This window comes from Ovis aries, chromosome 9, assembly GCF_016772045.2.
Source record: "Ovis aries strain OAR_USU_Benz2616 breed Rambouillet chromosome 9, ARS-UI_Ramb_v3.0, whole genome shotgun sequence".
Lineage (NCBI taxonomy): Eukaryota > Metazoa > Chordata > Mammalia > Artiodactyla > Bovidae > Ovis > Ovis aries.
Genome location: NC_056062.1, coordinates 561,681 through 583,465, shown reverse-complemented (window position 1 = coordinate 583,465; position 21,785 = coordinate 561,681). Strand labels below are relative to the sequence as shown.

At 43.4% G+C, this 21,785-nt stretch overlaps 1 protein-coding gene across 2 annotated transcripts in view; it reads left to right on the top strand.

The window, feature by feature from the left end:
- KCNQ5 (potassium voltage-gated channel subfamily Q member 5) overlaps positions 1–21,785 on the top strand; it is a 630,518-nt gene that overhangs the window by 547,395 nt on the left and 61,338 nt on the right. For both annotated transcript variants that reach the window (XM_027972759.3, XM_027972758.3), the window contains one exon: positions 2,606–2,826. In XM_027972759.3, the coding sequence (XP_027828560.1) occupies positions 2,606–2,826 (221 nt within the window). The remainder of the gene's footprint in view (positions 1–2,605; positions 2,827–21,785) is intronic.

Here is a 21,785-nt window from a genome sequence, read left to right as displayed (position 1 = left end):
GAGAATATTTTAACATTAGGTGTGGCAAATATTCACATACTTTAGAAGGACAAAAGGGGAAAAGGTACCCTGAACTCATTTATATCAACTCTCATGCCTTGTAGTACTGAGATTCAGAAAATAATATTATTTCCATTTCCTGTTAATTCTTAAAGACAATATTAAATGTTTTATGGGGACAATGTTTTAATATTTTATGAGTATTTTTCAAAGTTTTTTATTATTATAAATAACATTGGTAAATTTAATGCTGATATCTATTTTAGATTTTTTAAACATTTTTAGCAACTGAAATTTTTAAAAAACTAAATTTCATATTAAATGGTTTTATAATGGTTTTATCAGTTTCCTATTCATTCAGTTGGCAAAGGAAAGAGAAATATCTTGAAAGTTTGAGAAATAATTTGCTATTAACTAAACCCAACATTCTATAGTAATTAGCATCTGTTAGTTCCAGAAAAGGTAATGGATTAAAGTATAATGAGACCACTTGTCACGGCAGCTCTGTCGACAAGCCATTCATTAATCTAAATAGAGGTGCCATAGGTGCGTTCCTGAACCAGATCATTATACACTTAAATAATGGAACAGATGGCCAAAACTGAAAAGAGGTTTGTAGTTTCTACTATTAAGGGAAAAAAGAAAGAAGCTTGAAAAGAGTGGGCACTTTGAGCACCATCCCTTTGAGGATTTGTTTAAATAGTGTGAGCTTTGGATGACATGGAGAATGGAGCCTGGGCATAAGAAGATGCAGTTTTATACGTTCTTGTCACTGAATGAATCCATCATTTAACCGCACGTTTGTCAACTGCAGAGAAAGCCCCTGCCTGCGTTAATGAGCCCTGAGCCGCCTGCCCTGCCTGCCCTCTGCACACGCCCCAGCAACACTGCCTGTGTCTGCCCGTCCGCTCAGAGCTGTCAGCTGCATGGCCAGCATGCGTGTCGTGACCAGGACCTGCTGACCACTGTAATCCACTGCTCGATGTGTTTCCACATAAACACACAGAAAACACGGTGCCTTCCTAGAACATCATTTGTTAAGCAGCTAGGCATGGAAAATCAATGTTACTGTGCTTGTTAGCTACAAGACGTAGACCCACTAAACACATTTGCTGTTGGCAAGCTGCCGCTGGGGACAGTAGACATGGCGGAAAGCACAAAAGAAAGTGTTCCACGTGGTCTCAGAGAATCCCTATCCATAAGAATTCTGTCTCCATGTCCCACAAAGGCTGCATCTTGACAGTGGGCCTCAGATTCATCCAGTCCTCTGCTTCAGGCCTGAGAGCCCTGGCCCTCTCACTCCATAAGGGAATCACTTTTTTTCCATAAAAATATAAATTCACTCTATTTTCTTTAAATTTTTGGAGTAGGGTTCATTTAAAACATTTGTTAGTTTCTGCTACACAGGAAAGCTAATCGGTTATATATGTATCAACTCATTTTTAGATTCTTTTCCCATATAGACCATTACAGAGAGTTGAGTAGAGTTCCATGTGCTATATAGCGGGTCCTTATTAGTTATCTCTTTTACATATAGTAGTGTGTATATGTCGGTCCCAATATCCCATCTATTCTTCTCCCCACAGCCTCACTTTGTAATGAATAACACAGTGCTTTATAAATGAACAAGAACACAAAACTTTGTGCAGTTCACCTGATCCCCATAAGAGTCCCTCAGCTACGTTGCTATTTTTATCTTCGAGTTAGAAGAGAGGCCTCCAAACCCAGGCCTCTGATTCCAGCCTGCCCTCCCAGCACCTCATACCCCACTCACACTCAGGAAGGCCTGGAGGCTGCCTTGTTATCACTTCCTTTATCAACCAACCACAGTTCAGGCCAAGCTGGCGTCTGAGAACTGAACATGAACAAATATAATTCACCAGGAGCTGCCTCAGCAAATCAATAACCTGTTTAATAGCAGGAGTCTGTGTTGGTGAACACAACATCTCGTTCCGTTAATCCGTCATCTGGTTCATTATAAGCTGAAGCTGTTCTACCTTGTGTGGTTTTTGTCTAGCAAGAATAAATGTGGTGTTAAGTGCTGTATGTCTAATACTGTCTGCAGTGCTGCCAGCTGCTCTGAGACTGCATGGATCTGGAAGTCATAATCTTGCCTGGAATATAAAATGCATGCAGACTATGTATGCATGCGTAAGTGTCATCTCTGTTTTCCTGTAGAAATATTTTAGAAATTACAGAGATATGCTCCCCCCCCAAAAAAAAACAATTTTTTTTTTTTTAAGTTTCAAAAGTTGAGGTTAAAGCTAAAATCTGTCTCTAAGGTGAACACCAAACCAGTTCTGAGGTCTTTCCAGTGTCATGGTGCGCAAACCGCTGTGCTAGGTCTCAGGCCTTTGTTGAATCCAGGAAGGGTGTGCAAAACCGTGGGATGAGATGGGCTGGAGATGAATGCAGAGAGATTAAAGACAGCTCAAATTTTCAATAAGGGGAAATGTATCACTGTGCCCCTACTTGCTAGAAACATTTCGTGTAATGCAGTATGTGATTGATCCGTCGATCATGTGTACAGTTGCATCAGCGCATTGACGCAGGTGGGTGGGCGGTGCTGCCTGAAATGGACTAACGCCGCCCCTGTCGCCCGCAGCCAGAAGCTCAGCTTTAAGGAGCGCGTGCGCATGGCCAGCCCTCGGGGCCAGAGTGTCAAGAGCAGGCAGGCGTCGCTGGGCGACAGGCGGTCCCCCAGCACGGACATCACGGCTGAGGGCAGCCCCACCAAAGTGCAGAAGAGCTGGAGCTTCAACGACCGCACGCGTTTCCGGCCCTCCCTGCGCCTGAAGAGCTCGCAGCCCAAGCCAGTGGTGGACGGTAAGTTACCCCTGTCTCTCCATAACCACGTTTTACACCAACGCAAGGACCAAGTGGCCGATTCTGCCCAGTGCCGCTTGGAAAGAGGGCAGGAAGCAACCCCAGGGAAAGAACCTTGTGTTTGTTGCTTGTTTTCTTGGAAGTTTATTGCCTGCCTTGGGCGAGTGTACAGAAGTTGAGTTTTGCAGGCAAGTTTGGCAGCTGGATCTGCATCGCAAGAAAGTCAGAGACAGTGGTGTTCATTCTTCTCTGGTATCTACAGCATAGCGTTACTTCTCAGGTAGGTCAGGGTCAGGTCAACAGGACCACGCTGCTGGTGCAGTGTCCAACCTGCAAACTCACCAAGATGGCCAGGGGCTCAGGACCCCTGTGATGCAGGAAGAAGGGCCAGAGTCTTTTTGGACTCAGTGGAGGTGCTGGTCCTTTTCTACTGAGCACTGTTTTTCCCTACATCGAGGGCCAACTGCTCATCTTCCTTAGAGAGAGTCTTGTTGAAAGTTCTTATCTAATGATAACTGGAATTCTAGTTCTTCTCCCAAAAGAAATTAAGCTATTTTATTTACTATATTAAGTGGCAGAAGCTTCCTTTGCCAACACATTTTACTGAGTGCCATATAATTTCCACGTTTATGAAATAAAACCTTCTTTTTCATTTTGGCTTTCCTTTTAAGAATGCCCCCTGGGATCTCTTATCCTGGGCAAAGGACCAAAATCAAATCGCATCTTCCATCAATGCATAAAAGCTTGCAAAGGCCATCCGCCCCCTGTGCTCACCCCCGAGGCAGAACCTGAATTTTCCCAGGCCCTGAGAGCCCGCGGGATAAAATTAACAACCTGGGTCATGATCACAGTGACCTCAGGTTCCCTCAGGCCCAGGCCCCTCCCAGCCCATTCAGAGCTCCTGGGGCCGCCCTCCCTCCACTCTCAGGGGATCCCCCAGAGTCCCCTCCAGACACCTCCCACTCTGCACACCTTTGGATACCCTCCAAGTAGTGCCAGAGGCTGACCCTATGTGGTCCCTCCTGATGAAGCTTGCAGCTCCCTTCTGCGCTGCACACTTGACCCCTCTCCCACCTGCCCAGGCTCCCCACCACCTGCCACTGTGCTGAGATGAGAAGGGCTCTCTGCCCAGCACTGTGCCTGCATGCTAAGTCGCTTCAGTCATGTGCAACATTTTGTGACTGCCCCCACCCCTAGGCTCCTCTGTCCATGGGATTCTCCAGGCAAGAATGCTGGAGGGGGTGGCCGTGCCCTCCTCCAGGGGATCTTTCCAACTGTATACCCTACACCAAGCCCCCAAGTACCCAGAGTCACTGGTGGCACAGCTTTTCAGCATCCTCTGGTTTCCATACTCTCCTTCCTAGGAATTTGGCTGAAAGCCCATGAACAGCTGAGTTGAGAGTTACCAGTAACAAGGCTTATGGAGCACTCAAAATAGACTTGCTGAATATAAATGGACACACATTTCTGGAAGGCAAGTTGGCAAAAGACACCAAAGCCTATACATCTGCCTGAGCTCGGACACCTCCCACCCTGCAATTCCATTTCTAATTCCATTACTAGCAATTCCATATACTAGAAGTGAAGTAGCATACCTTCAATATAATGAAGTAGCAGACATTAGAAAAGATGCTATATGTCTAAAATAATTGAACTATTAAAAGGATCACAAAAAATAAATTATTCCATTTTGGCTGTGTATGTGTGTGTGTGTATGTATGTGTAAATTCATGTGTTTATAGTAAAAGTTCTGGAGAGATTTGCAACAGTGAATGAACAGATACCTCCAAGTGGTGACATCATAGTTGTATTATGTTTGTTCATATGTATTATTTTGTTCATTCGTATTATCTATTATTTCTACAGTGAGCATGTATAGCTTTTGTAATAAGAAAGCAGAAGAGGATTTTCTATTAAAAAATCGGGTCCTCCTTTCAGACACTGCCTCTTTGCTTCCCCACGGTGGGATATTGGCAGCACTCCTGTTGGTCCTGTCCCCACACTGGTCCAGCTGGTGGCACCAAACCCTTCTCCTTAGCCCAAACTCCCCCTTATCTTGGTGCTGGCACAACCCTTCACTGTGTGTGGACGTGAATTGTCTAATGAGGTTTGACAGCTCCTACTACAAATAGACCCCTTCATGGATCACAGCCTTGTCACAGCAAAGGGCTTCCATAAGTCAAGGTATGAGTCTTGCCATGCAGGGCCACTCAAGACAGATGGGTCATAGTGAAGAGTTCTGACAAAATATGGTCCAGAGAAGGAGGGAATGGAAAACCACTCCTGTTAACTGTGAGAACCCCTAAACAGTATGAAAAGGCAAAAAAGATATGACACCTGAAGATGAGGGCCCCAAGTCAGAAGGTATCTAGTATGCTACTCGAGAAGAGCAGAGGGCAGTTACTAATAGCTCCAGAGAGAATGCAGTGGCTGAGCCAAAGCAGAAACGACACTCAGGTGTGGATGTGTCTGGTGCTGAAAGTAAAGTCTGATGCTGTAAAGAACAGTATTGTATAGGAACCTGGAATGTTAGGTCCATGAATCAAGGTAAATTGAAAGTGGTCAAATAGGAGATGTCAAGAGTGAACGTCAACATCTTAGGAAGCAGCGAACTAAAATGGACAGGAGTGGGCGAATTTAATTCAGAGGATCATTGTATCTGCTACTGTGGGCAAGAACCCTTTGAAAGATATAAAGTAGCCCTTGTAGTCAACAAAAGATTCTTAAATGCAGTACTTGGGTTCAGTCTCAAAAATGGCAGAATGGTCTCGGGTCATTTCCAAGGCAAACCACTCAACATCACAGTAATCCAAGTCTGTGCCTCGACCAGTAATGCTGAAGAAGTTGAATGACCAGTCTATGAAGACCTAAAAGGCCTTCCAGAACTAACACCAGAAAAAGATATCCTTTTCATCACAGGGGACTGGAATGCAAAAGTAGGAAGTCAAGAGATACCTGGAGTAACAGGCAAGTTTGGCCTTGGAGTACAAAATGATGCAAGGGAAAGGCTAACAAAATTTTGTCAAGAGAACACACTGTTCATAACAAACACCCTTTTCCAACAGCACAAGAGACGGCTTTATACATCAGTTCAGTTCAACCACTCAGTTCAGTTCAGTTCAGTCGCTCAGTCATGTCTGACTCTTTGCGACCCCATGAATTGCAGCACGCAAGGCCTCCCTGTCCATCACCTACTCCCGGAGTTCACTCAAACTCACGTCCATCGTGTCAGTGATGCCATCCAGCCATCTCATCCTCTGTCGTCCCCTTTTCCTCCTGCCCCCAATCCCTCCCAGCATCAGAGTCTTTTCCAATGAGTCAACTCTTCACATGAGGTGGCCAAAGTACTGGAATTTGAGCTTTTGCATCAGTCCTTCCAAAGAACACCCAGGACTGATCTCCTTCAGAATGGACTGGTTGGATCTCCTAGAAGTCCATGGGACTCTCAAGAGTCTTCTCCAACACCACAGCTCAAAAGCATCAATTCTTCAGCGCTCAGCTTTCTTCACAGTCCAACTCTCACATCCATACATGACTACTGGAAAAACCATAGCTTTGACTAGATGGACCTTTGTTGGCAAAGTAATGTCTCTGCTTTTTAATATGCTATCTATGTTGGTCATAACTTACCTTCCAAGGAGTAAGCGTCTTTTAATTTCATGGCTGTAATCCCCATCTGCAGTGATTTTGGAGCCAAAAAAAATTAAGTCTGGCAGTTTCCACTGTTATTTCCCATGAAGCAATGGGACCAGATGCCATGATCTTCGTTTTCTGAATGTTGAGCTTTAAGCCAATGTTTTCGCTCTCCTCTATCACTTTCATTAAAAGGCTTTTGAGTTCCTCTTCACTTTCTGCCATAAGAGTGGTGTCATCTGCATATCTGAGGTTATTGATATTTCTCCTGGCAATCTTGATTCCAGCTTGTGCTTCTTCCAGCCCAGCGTTTCTCATGATGTACTCTGCATAGAAGTTAAATAAGCAGGGTGACAATATACAGCCTTGATGTACTCCTTTTCCTATTTGGAAGCAGTCTGTTGTTCCATGTCCAGTTCTAACTGTTGCTTCCTGACCTGCATACAGATTTCTCAAGAGTCAGGTCAGGTGGTCTGGTATTCCCATCTCTTTCAGAATTTTCCACAGTTTATTGTGATCCACACAGTCAAAGGCTTTGGCATTGTCAATAAAGCAGAAATAAATGTTTTCCTGGAACTCTCTTGCTTTTTCCATGATCCAGTGGATGTTGGCGCTTTGATCTCTGGTTCCTCTGCCTTTTCTAAAACCAGCTTGAACATCTGGAAGTTCATGGTTCATGTATTGCTGAAGCCTGGCTTGGGGAATTTTCAGCATTACTTTACTAGCGTGTGAGATGAGTGCAAGTTTGCCGTAGTTTGAGCATTCTTTGGCATTGCCTTTCTTTGGGATTGAAATGAAAACTGACCTTTTCCAGTCCTGTGGCCACTGCTGAGTTTTCCCAATTTGCTCGCATATTGAGTGCAGCACTTTCACAGCATCATCTTTCAGGATTTGAAATAGCTCAACTGGAATTCCATCACCTCCACTAGCTTTGTTCATAGTGATGCTTTCTAAGGCTCACTTGACTTCGCATTCCAAGATGTCTGGTTCTCATCGTGATTATCTGGGTCACTCAGTCATGTCCAACTCTTCTCGACCCCCTGGACTGCAACACCAACTCCATCACCAACTCCCAGAGCTTGTTCAAACTCATGTCCATTGAGTTGGTGATGCCATCAAACCATCTCATCTTCTGTCATCCCCTTCTCCTCCTGCCTTCAATCTTTCCCAGCATCAGGCTCTTTTCCAATGAGTCAGTTCTTTGCATCCAGTGGCCAAAGTATTGGAATTTCAGCTTCAGCGTTAGTCTTTCCAATGAATATTCAGGACTGATTTCCTTTAGGATGGACTGGTTGGATCTCCTTGAAATCCAAGGAACTCTCAAGAGTCTTCTCCAACACCACAGTTCAAAAGCATCAATTCTTCAGCGCTCAGCTTTCTTTATAGTACAACTCTCACATCCATACATGACTACTGGAAAAACCATAGCTTTGACTAGATGGATCTTGTTGGCAAAGTTATGTAATGTCTCTACTTTTTAATATGCTGTCTAGGTTGGTGATAGCTTTCCTTCCAAGGAGCAAGCATCTTATAATTTCATGGCTGCAGTCACCATCTGCAGTGATTTTGGAGCCCCCCAAAATGAAGTCCATCATTGTTTCCATTGTTTCCCCATCTATTTGCCATGAAGTGATGGGACCAGATGCCATATCTCAGTTCTTTGAATGCTGAGTTTTAGGCCAGCTTTTTCACTCTCTTCTTTCACTTTCATTAAGAGGCTCTTTAGTTCTTCTCCACTTTCTGCCCTAATGGTGGTATCATCTGTATCTCTGAGGTAATTGATATTTCTCCTGGCAATCTTGATTCCAGCTTGTGCTTCATCCAGACCAGCATTTTGCATGATGTCACACATGGATATCACCAAATGGTTAATACAGAAATGAGACTGATTATATTCTTTGCAGCCAAAGATGGAGAAACTCTATACAGTCAGCAAAACAACTCCTGAGGCTGAATGTGACTTAGAACTCCTTATTGCAAAATTCAGAATTAAATGGAAGAAAACCATTATTCTGTTCAGATATAACCTCAGTCTTATCACTTATGATTATACAGTGAAGGTGATGAATAGATTCAAGGGATTAGATCCGGTAAACAGAGTGTCTGAAGAACTATGGACAGAGGTTCCTAACATTGTGTAGGAGGCAATGACCAAAACAATCTCAAAGAAAAAGAAATGCAAGAAGGCAAAATGGCTGTCTGAGGAAGCTTTACAAATATCTGAGAAGAGAAGAGAAGTAAAAAGCAAGGGAGAAAGGGAAAGATATATCCAACTGAATTCCAGAGAATATTCAAGGAGAGATAAGAAGGCCTCCTTAAATTAACAATGCAAAGAAGTAGAGGAAAACAATAGAATGGGAAAGACCAGAGATCTCTTCAAGAAAACTGGAGATATCAAAGGAACATTTCATGTAAGGATGAGCATGATAAGGACTGAAACAGTAAGTACCTAACAGAAGCAGAGAGATTAAAAAGAGGTGGCAACAATACACAGAATAACTATACACAAATGGTCTTAATGACCCAGATAACCATGATAGTGTGGTCTCTCACCTAGAGCCAGACATCCTGGACAGTAAACTCAAGCGGGCCTTAGGAAGCATTACTATGAGCAAAGTTACTGAAGCTGATGGAATTTCAGCTGAGCTATTTAAAATCCTTAAAGATAATGCTGTTAAAGTGTTGCACTCAATATGTCAGCAAATTTGGAAAACTCAGCAGTGACCATAGGACTGGAAAAGGAATTTTCATTCCAGTCCCAAAGAAGGGCAATGCCAAGGTATGTTCACACTACCATACAATTTCACTCATTTTGCATTCTAATAAGATTATGCTCAAAAATCCTTCAAGCTAGGTTTCAACAGTACATGAACCAAAAACTTCCAAATGTACAAGCTGGATTTAGAAAAGGCAGAGGAATCAGAGATCAAATTGCCAACATTCATTGGTCATAGAGAAAGGAAAGGAATTTCAGAAAAACATCTATTTCTTCACTGACTATGCTAAAGCCTTTGACTGTGTGGATCACAACAAACTATGAAAATTCTTCAAGAGATGGGAATATCAGGCCACTTTCCCTGTCTGCTGAGAAGCATGTATATGGGTCCAGAAGCAACAGTTAGAACCAGACATGGAAAAACTGACTGGTTCAAAATTGGGAAATGAGTATGACAAGGCTGTATACTGTCACCCTACTTATTTAATTTCTATGCAGAGCACATCATGCAAAATGCTGGACTGGATGAATCATAGGCTGGAATCAAGATTGCCAGGAGAAATATCAACAACCTCAGATGACACCACACTTATGGCAGAAAGTGAAGAGGAACTAAGGAGCCTTCTGATAAGAGGGAAAGCAGAGAGTGAAAAAGCTGGCTTAACTCAGCATTCAAAAAACTAGGATCGTGGCATCCAGTCCCATCACTTCATGGCAAGTAGAAGGCGAAAAGTGAAAGCAGTGACAGAATATATTTTCCTGGGTTCCAGAATCACTGCAGATGGTGACTTTAGCCAGGAAATTAAAAGATACTTGCTCCTTGGAAGGAAAACTATGAGAAACCTAGACAGCATAGTAAAAAGCAAAGACATTACTTTGCTGACAAAGGTCTGTCTAGTCAAAGCTATGGTTTTTCCAGTAGTCACGTATGGATGGGAAAGTTGGGCCATAAAGAAGGCTGAGTGCCCAAGAATTGATGCTTTTGAACTGTGATGCTAGAGAGGACTCTTGAGAGTCCCTTGGACTGCAAGGAGATCAAATCAATCAATCCTAAAGGAAATCAACACTGAATATTCATTGGAAGGACTGATGCTGAAGCTACAACTCTAATACTTTGGCCACCTGATCCAATGAGTCAACCACTGGAAAAGATTCTGATTCTGGGAAAGATTGAAGGCAAAAGGATAAGGGGGCAGCTCCCGCCCTAGGTTCCTACATGGTGGAAACACATGATGCCCCAGGGAGTCCACACCCTTCCTACATGTCTTCAGAAAGCATGCGCCTCCATGCTGTGAAGTCCTTACAGTTGGTTGAACACATCTAAATATAAATGTCATACAATCCAGATGGAAAATGAATTCTCCTTGCATGTTTGGCCAGAGGGAAAGCATTTTTCAAGGATTCCTAGAGTCAGCTCTGTCCATCACACTATTTCAAGTTACTGCAAAAATGCCTCAGAGGTCAGACAGAAACAGAAGTCCTTTACTCTCCAGATCCCAAATTGGAAAGATCTCCCACCATCCACTTTCTGCATCATTTTGTATAAGTGCATTTCCATTTGGTTAGAAAGGAATTGTTTTTCCCTGGTTGATGCCTGACTGAATTGGTCCTGAGTTCCCCAAGTAACCAGAGGCCAACTGCTGTCATATTGAAGTAGCTTTGCTGCCCACCTATTCACAAGAGACTGTGACCCCCGACTCCTTATTGTACCCAGCAGCCCAGAACCATGACCTCTGACTCACCTCAACATTAGACCTTGGGAACAGAGAAATTCTCTTTATAGAAAAAAAAAAAAACTGAAGTAGCTATCAAATAAATGTAGACTTCAATTTATACATTTTCATTTATGGTGCCTTTCCAGGTTTTAAGTATTTCTAAAATCCACTTATCATAGAAAATAATATATAATACTGCATCCAGCTCCTGATTATTTCAGATCTCTTTGCTCATTTACTTTGGGGGCTCTTTTTTTCTACTTCTTTTTTTCCTTTACATATTTTAGGTATTTCAGTGCCCACTAACAGCTCAGGGAAAGTGGATGAATAGCAGTAAGAAAAACAAAAACTTACAGTGGCCTTGAAGTTATTAAATAAGTTACATTTGAAAAATATTGGGCCTGTAACTGAAAGATAACATAAAAAAAGAAATTGAGGTTAATCTGTAAATCTTAATGAAATTGAAACTGAAAAAGTGAAAGCCTCTCAGTTGTATCCATCTCTTTGTGATTCCATGGACAGTATCCCACCAGGTTCCTCTGTCCATGGAACTCTCCAGGTTGGAATACTGGAGTGGGTAGCCATTCCCTTCCCCAGGAGATCTTCCCAACCCAAGGGTCAAACCCAGGTCTTCTGCATGGCAGGTGGATTCTTTACTATCTGAGCCACCAGGGAAGCCCAAGAATACTGAAGTGGGTAGCTGATCCCTTCTCCAAGGAATCTCCCCACCCAGGAATCAAACCAGGGTCTCCTGCATTGCAGGCAGATTCTTTACCAGCTGAGCTACCAGGGAAGCCATGTAAATTTTAGCAATTTCTGCCAAAATTGATACCTTTTACTACAGAGGACTTTCCAGATGTTGCAGTGGTAAGGAATCCACCATCTACAATCCAAGAGACTCAAGAAACATGGGTTCAATCCTTGCATCGGGAAGATCCCTTGGAGAAGGAAATGGCAAACTGCTCCACTCTTCTTGCCTGGAGAATCCCATGGACAGAGAAGCCTGGCAGGCTATAGTCAATGGGGTTGCAAAGAGTCAGACATGACTGAGCACACATGTGCTTCACTGCACTGTATGCTCAGAGAGCTGATATACCTGTTGTGCATTGGGTACGTATTTACTACAGATGATACTATTTTTATAACTTAATAACTCCTACAAAAGGTTATTAAATAGTCCATTGCCAGGGCCCAGCCCCAGTGGATCCAGGGTAATTTGAAGCGGGGACGAAGTCAGCATTAATTTCTAGGAATTAATTGCTTAATTAAAGATATAGAGGGAGATTAGAAAGAAATTAGTAGGAAAATTAGTGGAGAAAAAGAGGCTGAATAACTTGGTTTATGTGGGATACCAATAAAGCTTCAAGACAAGAAGCTTGCACCACCTACGTAGGCCACCGGCGCCCGCTTGAATATCGGAGGGTGCCCCGCCTTGGGCTCCCTCTTGCTTGGAACTTAAAAGCCAGGGCAAAATTAGCAGGCTTAGCGAGCACCCACACTCCAGATGGGAATTCAGCCAGAAAATAGGAGAACAAGAAAGAACAACACGGGGGAATCAGTCTTTCCAGAAACAGATCCAATTTCTTTATTTTCAGGTTTGCTTATATACCTTTTGTTACATATAGAGACAAATGGAAATTTTGAAGTCATGCAGGGGTCAGCAGTCCTGACCTTTATCAAAATCAGGTGCTTCATATAAATGTATACAAAGAGGTCTTAGGGGTTTTACATCATCTTCTGGCCATGAGGCCTGCTAACATTTTATGATCCTTTCTTTCTGATAATGGTCAGTCAACCAAAAAACTTATATTCCAGGGGTGATTTTTCTTAAACCAAGCACCACCCTCCGAAGGTACCAGATAGTTTCATTCCTATAGGGTGAGGGTGCAGTGGGTTACAATTAAGAAAGGAATTTACTTAGCCTAAGGTTAACATGATTAATCTTAGAGGTTAATACTTATTTCTTCTATATGCTAGTTACATTCATTATAAGCGCAGGGAATATGGAGACTTGGCAGCAAATATTGGCTCAACAAATGAAAAACCCTTCACCAATATAATTCCTAATCAACCCACTATACTGATAATTTCTAACTTCCTAAAAGAATCTGCCTTTAGTAAGTCTAAAACATCTCATGCCTCTCACTGTTGGGAGGCTGTAAACAATCACATGTGGCCAGACGAACCTGTACAGGCAGGCTAGATAACCTTCAGAGGAGTTCGTAAGTTGAAACACTCTTGTCATGCTCAGGAATTTTTATTAACTGGAGCTGTAGGTTAACTCCTTCTCTGAGAGAGGGGATGGGGGATAGCCTCCCATAAAGTCAGAGGTGTAGGTGAGAGCATAAAACAATAAAGTAGGCAGACTCTGGTTTTGAGGGTTGATGCTCGGTAACAGAGGGTTTCCTGAGGCTCGATCCCGCCTTTGCATATGCCAAAGCCATCTTCCTCATGACCTTTGCCATGGGCGGAGTTCCTCACGCTGGCGCCCGGCAGTCCATGTGTTTTTATTTGCTATAATTTTGATTAAATTTTCATGTTACAGTTTAAAAGGGCACAATTTTAAATTCCACAGCCATGTGTACCTGAGAAGTGGAAAGTAACAGGCAAATGTTGGCACCAGAAATTTAGAAAAAGCAAAAGGAAGAAAAACTATAAGGAACTAGGGTAGTGTTGCCATAGCAAATTTATTTTGACCAATAACATATGAGGGATTCTCCAGGCAAGACTGCTGGAGTGGGTTGCCATTTCTTTCTCCAGGGGATCTTCCTGACCCAGGAATTGAACCCAAGTCTCCTGCACTGCAGGCAGGTTATTTACCAACTGAGCTATGAGGGAAACCCTCATGAATAATAATAAGAGATAGAAATGTTCCTTTAGCCAGTCAATAGTATTTAAGCTTCTTCAGTTCAGTTCAGTCGCTCAGTCATGTCCGACCCCATGAATCGAAGCACGCCAAGCCTCCCTATCCATCACCAGCTCCTGGAGTTCACTCAGATTCATGTCCGTTGAGTCAGTGATGCCATCCAGCCATCTCATCCTCTGTTGTCCCCTTCTCCTCCTGCCCCCAATCCCTCCCAGCATCAAAGTCCTTCCCAATGAGTTAACTCTTCACGTGAGGTGGCCAAAGTACTGGAGTTTCAGCTTTAGCATCAGTCCTTCCAAAGAAATCCCAGGGCTGATCTCCTTCAGAATGGACTGGTTGGATCTCTTTGCAATCCAAGGGACTCTCAAGAGTCTTCTCCAACACCATACTTCAAAAGCATCAATTCTTTGGTGCTCAGCCTTCTTCACAGTCCAACACTCTCACATCCATACATGACTACTGGAAAAACCATAGCCTTGACTAGATGGACCTTAGTTTCTGCTTTTGAATATGCTATCTAGGTTGGTCATAACTTTTCTTCCAAGGAGTAAGCATCTTTTAATTTCATGGCTGCAGTCACCATCTGCAGTGATTTTGGAGCCCAAAAAAATAAAGTCTGACTGTGTTTCCACTGTTTGCCCATCTATTTCCCATGAAGTGATGGGACCAGATGCCATGATCTTTGTTTTCTGAATGTTGAGCTTTAAGCCAACGTTTTCACTGTCCTCTTCCAATTTCATCAAGAGGCTTTTGAGTTCCTCTTCACTTTCTGCCATAAGAGTGGTGTCATCTGCATACCTGAGGTGATTGATATTTCTCCCGGCAATCTTGATTCCAGCTTGTGTTTCTTCCAGTCCAGCGTTTCTCATGATGTACTCTGCATAGAAGTTAAATAAGCAGGGTGACAATATACAGCCTTGACGTACTCCTTTTCCTATTTGGAACCAGTCTGTTGTTCCATGTCCAGTTCTAACTGTTGCTTCCTGACCTGCATACAGATTTCTCAAGAGGCAGGTCAGGTGGTCTGGTATTCCCATCTCTCTCAGAATTTTCCACAGTTTATTGTGATCCACACAGTCAAAGGCTTTGGCATAGTCAAGAAAGCAGAAATAGATGTTTTTCTGAAACTCTCTTGCTTTTTCCATGGTCCAGCAGATGTTGGCCATTTGATCTCTGGTTCCTCTGCCTTTTCTAAAACCAGCTTGAACATCGGGAAGTTCACGGTTCACGTATTGCTGAAGCCTGGCTTGGAGAATTTTGAGCATTACTTTACTAGCATGTGAGATGAGTGCACATAATCTAAAAAATTAGGTTGGCTGTGACTTTCTGAGATTCCATATATAATGAATGTGAGCTGTGTTTTTTTTTCTTTCTGTGTCTTATTTATCTCAGTGGCATAATGTCCTCCAGGTCCATCCAGGTTGTTGCAAATGGCAGGATGTCTTTCTTTTTTAAGGATGAGTAATACTCCCCTGGGCTTCCCTGGTGGCTCAGGCGGTAAAGCATCTGCCTGCAATGCGGGAGACCTGGCTTTGAGTCACTGCATAATTTATGCCACAACTTCCTTTAACTATATATGTATGTATATCAAATCATCATGGTGTACTTTTAAAATATGTACAACTTTCATTTTAAAAATACAATAAAAACATTAAGTGGGTTAGAAACTATATGGTATCTCAATGTATGAGAATAATGATGAAAGTGACATTTATTGGCCAGCACTGTTCTAAATGCTTGACTTCTATGGTTTCCCTTAATTCTGTCAGTACCCCATGAGGGAGACATGTTGTGACCTCTGTCTTGTGAATGGGGGACCTAAGACCTGCCCAGACCTAACAGCCATGAACGGGGAGCCTGGGGCACCTCCAGTCTACCTTCCTTCCTCCTGTGGGACCCATTCGCAGCTGGACCCTGGATGTCATATCTAACAGTTTCCCCTAAAGCATCTTTCATTTCCCCTTCTCCCCACTATTGCTCTTCCCATCTTCACTTGGCCAGATCCCTTAGAAACCATTCAGCTTTGCCACTGGCCCACCCACCCTTCTCCCAGCCTGAACTGCCCAACTTCTGAACTGCATCGTCTTCAGAAAGTGGAGGATTTGGCAAATTGGGAACAACGACCTGTCTCTGTGTCAATCAGGCATCTGGAAGGGGCTGAGGGCCACAGCCATCTGGCCTGTGTCTGTTTACCCAGGCCAGGGGACAACCACGAGGCCATCTGAGATCTGTTTCCAGATACGAGAGGTGGTGTCAGGGGACAGATCGTGGTCCACACAGATGATGAGCACGCGAAACATGGCAGAAGCAAGTCCACCGAGCACCAGGCAGCCTGAACCCAAAGAATGAAGTTAGGAAGCGCTAAGCCCAGGTTTCTGGCAACTAGTTTGCTATCAAAGAGGCTTTGGTGACAGACCCCACTGTGCTGGGAATGCCTTTCAGAGGTGCCTCTAAGGGCAGGGCAATCTGGAGTGAGATAAGATGGAGCTGCAGTTGGATCCACCCTGTAGAGCATTAAAAAATCTGCTTCCATGCTACACATGTAACCAGCATGTCTCAACGTGTATGACCTTGTCTCTGCTCAAGGGGAAGTATTAGGTCTTGTGGGTGATCCTCAGGGCGGTGCTGGCCGCTCTGGGAGATGCGTCCTCACCAGATGTTTGTGAGAAAGACTGGCAGCCCTGTGCAGGAGACGTGTGGAGGTCCCCTGAGTGGAGGCTGGGTGGGCAAAAGATGGGAAATGCTTCCAGTCGTGGGGTGCCCACGGCCCATTCTATTGTTCTAGGCCCTGCTGCAAGCTCTTTGCTCCTCCTCTGCTGCCTTTCTCTGGCCCCCAAGCCAGGGTACCTGTCAGGGTGCACTTGACTGCATGGCACAAGAGTGAAAGTGAAAGTCGCTCAGTTGTGTCCGACTCTTTGTGACCCCACAGACTATCCAGTCCATGGAGTTCTCCAGGCCAGAATGCTGGAGTGGGTAGCCTTTCCTTTCTCCAGGGGATCTTCCCAACCCAGGGATCAAACCCAGGTCTCCCACAGTACAGGCGGATTCTTTACCAGTTGAGCCACAAGGGAATCCCAAGAATACTGGAGTGGGTAGCCTTTCCCTTCTCCAGGGGAGCATCCCAACCCAGGATTTGAACCGAGGTCTCCCTCATTACAGGCGACCAACTGAGCTCTCAGGGAAGCCCGTGGCACAAGAGAAGCAAGCTCAGCTACCTTAACTGGTAATAAAATGTGTAATCAACACCACAGGGAAAAGAGCAGCCCCCAGCCAGGAGGCGCATGCCCTGGCTCCCCTTCTCTGGGCTCTTTCTAGTCTCCCTTTCCTCTGCCCAGCTGTAGTCTGGGTGCTGCCTTCCCCCAGGCTGGGAGCAAGACACCCACAAGAACCTTCTCGACACACGACACTGAGAGGCAAGGAGGGGACCGGCCTGGGTTGTGAGGAACACTGTCTATTCCCGTCTCTCTTTGTAGAATCCGGTCTCATGCCTGAAATGACCGCTGATGAGGAGGGTGGGCTCTGGGTCTGGGGTCAGAGTCCCCTGTGGCCCAAGGGTCAAGAGGTGGGGCAGGAGGGGTGACTGAAGAGATGTGAAGCTGTGCGTTTGGAGACTGGCTTTCGGAAGGAAAACTCTAGTGGTGTCAGAGGCAGCCAAGAAACGGTTCCCACTTTGTGGTGAAGGTGAGGAGGCAGAATGCCTCTGAACATGTTTCCTCCCAAATATTCCGCCCTTCTGTCACTTCCGTTTCTCTGAGTGTCTGAAGGCCAGATTTTTCTGCTTATTATTGCTCTTTCATCCTTTCTTCCATCACCTAATCTTCATGAGACCATGAGTGCAGACCAGCCTAACTCCCTGGTATTTCAAAAGCAGGACAAGGTGGGTAAAGGGAAACCTGAGAAAAAAACAAATGAATTCGAATTTATTTTTTTAATGAATTTATTTATTTTAATTGGAGGCTAATTACTTTACCATATTGTAGTGGTTTTTGCCATACATTGACATGAATCAAATTTAAATAGCACACCAGCCCAGGCTGTGCGTTTCCTGTCGCCGCTGCCACCCAGGGAAACCTGAGGTAGTGCTTCCCTCACCAGCCCCTCACCAGCCCCTGATGCCTCACCCCCCAAGCTGCTGGCCAGGACCCCTTCTTCCCCTTCAGGTGAATGACAGCCAATCAGGTCTCACCTGCAATTAGCAAAAGAAAAAAAATGCACTGCTCTCAACTCCTCTTGAAGATAGAAAAGTCCCTCCCCTTCCTCCCTTCCTTAACTTCTGTTCCCTGGGCCCCCAGCCCACCATCTCCTTCTAGTTTGAGATCATCCATGTAAGGTCCGTGGGACACTGACAGAAAGGAAGCATTTCAGCACTCGGCCACCAGCCTCAACCAGCAGGCTCCTGTCCGCACAGTGGGACGTTTTCTTCCAACTGGTGTGAGTCACAGGCCATCAGTCTCTTGTCCCTGACTCGTCCACGCACACAGGGCTTTCGTTTAATGCTGAGCCTCGTCTATGCTTCTTCTGCAACAGCATCTACTCCCTCGTGTGCTTCTCAGTCTCCCTAGATGCCATTTTTGGTGTTTCCACAAAATGCCAAACACAACACTGCACTTACTGTTTTTTCCTGACTCTCTGCACTGATGGCCCAGCTTTTGCTAGGCTCGGGTTATCATTTTCCACAATACATGATATGCCCTGGCACTTCCTGAAATTACCTGATGACGGCTCTGCATCGTGTTGACAGAATTAATTCTCATAAAGGCGATATTCCCTCAGGGCTTCAGCTGGACCCTGGCAGAACAAAGCCTAAGGGTTTTCTTTCATGACCAAATGAAAGGATTTCTTGAAAATGACTGGATCCATAGTCTGGAAACTAGTCCACAGTCCAGTCTATGCCCAGCTTAATGGTTGGCGTAATTTTATGCAAGAGCCTGGAGGGTATTTAGTAGGAATCTGAAACACACTTTCCATCTTTCACCAAGTATTTGGTGAACATGGTTACCTGGCAGAATCACCTCAGTTCCAGTCCCTGGATTTCTTTTCTCATTTGTCTGATTCAGCCAGTCCCTTCTCCACCCAGAGACAGACTCCACTCCTCCCCTGTGGGTTTTGCATTGCTCCTGTCCCCCAAGGTCTGTGTCTGTGTCCGTGGTTCTTATTTCTCTTGGGAGCCGGAAGAGGAAGGCCCTTTCAATCTCTGCTTATAGACTCTAAGAGACTAAGTAATTATTGTATTTCTGGTAAGGTTGCTTTTTCCAGTTCTTGTTGTAAAATGCCAGTTCCTCGTTTCTAATTACTGGGGAAATGCATCTCTATTTTGATCAGACTAGAGATCACCCTGGCCTTCTATTCTAATCTAAGTACTCTGTATCATAGAACAGGATTTCTGTCCAGATTTCTCTAGGCTCTTACCCAATGTTTGTTGCCACCCTGCAGTGACAGGGAAAATTATATTTGGTTCCTCTTGGTAGAAGAAAATAGCTCCATGCTTAAGGTATGAGTTATGGGTAGATTCTGCCTCCTCCTTCTGGCAGACTCTAAGCTGCCAAGTGACCTCTGAGTACACCTTTAAGCCACGTCTTCCACTTTCTATGGATCCAGATTTTATTGTTTTAACTTTTCATTTTATATTGGAGTATACCCAAGTAACAATGTTACGATAGTTTTAGGTACACAGTAAAAGGACTCAGCCACACATACATGTATCCATTCACTCCCAAACCCCTCTCCCATTCAGGCTGCCACATGAGGTTGAAAATACTTCCCTGTGCTTTACAGGAGAACCTTGTTTATCCATTTAAATATAGCAGTGTGTACATGTCCATCTCAAACTCCCTATCTGTTCCCCCACCCTAATCCTTCCTCCCTAGCAACCATAACTTTGTTTTCTAAGTCTGCTGTTTGTTTCTATTTTGTAAATAAGTTCATTCGTATCATTTCTGTTTAGATTCTACATATAAGGGATATCATTCAATATTTTCCTTTCCCTGCCTGACTTACTTCAGTCAATATGACAATCTCTAGGTCTGCCCATGTTGCTGCAGATTGCATTATGTCACTCTTTTTTAACAGCTGAGTAATATTCTATTGTATTTATCAACCACATCTTCTTCATACATTCCTCTGTCGATAGACATTTAGGTTGCTTTCATGTCTTGGCTATTGTAACTTGTGCTGCAGTGAAGATTGGGGTGTATGTATCCTTTCAGACTGTATTTTTCTCTGGATACATGCCTCCTGGATGTGTATTTCATGCCCAGTGGTATTGCAGGATCATATGGTAATTCTAGTCTTTTAAAGAACCTATATACTCTTCTCCATAGTGACTACCAATTTACATTCCCACCAACAGTGTAGGAGCGTTCCTTTTCCTCTACACTCTCTTCTTTGCAGACTTTATAATGATGACCATCCTGACTGGTGTGCAGTGATATTTCATTGTACTTTTGATTTGCATTTCTTTAATCATTAGTGATGTTGGACAAATTTTCATTGCCTCTTGGCCATCTATTTTTTTCCTTTGGATAAATATCTATTTAGATTTTCTGCCCATTTTCTGATTGAGTTGTTTGTTTTGATGATAATATGCAACATGAGCTATTTGTGAATTTTGGATACTAATCCCTTGCCAGTCACATCATTTTCAAATATTTTCTTTCATTATGTGGGCTGTCTTTTTGTTTTGTTTATGATTTCCTTTGCTGTGCAAAAGCTTTTGAGTTTAATTACATCCATTTGTTTATTTTTGTTTTTATTTCCATTACTCTGGGAGACAGATCAAGAAAGATATTGTTGCAATTTATGTCAGAGTGTTCTGCCTATGTTTTCTAATAGGAGTTTTACAGTATCAAGTCTCACATTTAGGTCTTTAATCCATTTTGAACTTATTTTTGTGCATAAAGAATGGTCTGATTTATTTATTTTTCCATGTACCTGTCCAGTTTTCTCAGCACCATTTGTTGAAGATACCGTTTTTCCACCATCATATAATCTTGCCCCCTTTGATGTAGATTAATTGGCTATAGGTATGTGGGTTTGTTTCTGGGCTTTCTATCCTGCTCTGTTGATCTATTGTAGATCTCTATTTTTGTGACAGTACCATAGTGTTTTAATGACTATAGTTTTGTAGTATAGTCTGAAGTCAGGGAGCCTCAGTAGTATAGTCTGAAGTCAAGGAGCCTTATTCTTCCAGCTCAATTTTTCTTTCTCAAGATTGCTTTGACTATTTGGGGTCTTTTGTGTCTCCAAACAGATTTTAAGATTTTTTTGGTTCTAATTCTGTGGGGAAATGCCATTGGTAATGTGGTAGAGATTGTATTGAATCTGTAGATTGCCTTGGGTAGTACAATCATTTTGACAATATTGATTCTTCTAGTCTAAGAACGTGGTATATCTCTCCCTCTGTTTTGGCATCTTTGATTTCTTGCATCATATCTTATAGTTTTTTGAGTACAGGTCTTTTGCCTCCTTAAGTAAGTTTATTCCTTGGCATTTTATTCTTTTTGTTACAACAGTTAAATGGGATTGTTTCTTGAATTTCTTTTTCTGATCTTCCATTGTTAGTGTATAGGAAAGCAAGAGATTTCTGTGTATTAATTCTGTATCATGCAACTTTGCATGCTCAGTCACGTCAGTCATGTCTGACTCTCTGCGACCCTATGGACTGTAGCCCACGAAGCCACTCTGTCCATGAGATTCTCCAGGCAAGAATATTGGAGTGGGTTACCATTGCCCTCTCCGATCATGCAACTTTACCAAATTTATTGATGTGCTTCAGTAGTTTTCTTGTAGTGTCTTTAGGGTTTTCTATGTATAGTATCATGTCATGTTAAACATTGACAGTTTAACTCCAATTTGAATTCCTTTTATTTGTCTTTCTTCTCTGATTCCTATAGCTAAGACTACCAAAGCTATGTTTGATAAAAGTGGCAAGAGGGGATATCCTTATCTTGTTCCTGATCATAGTAGGAATGCTTTCAGCTTTTCACCATTGAGTATGATGTTAGCTTTAAGTTTGTCATATATGGCCTTT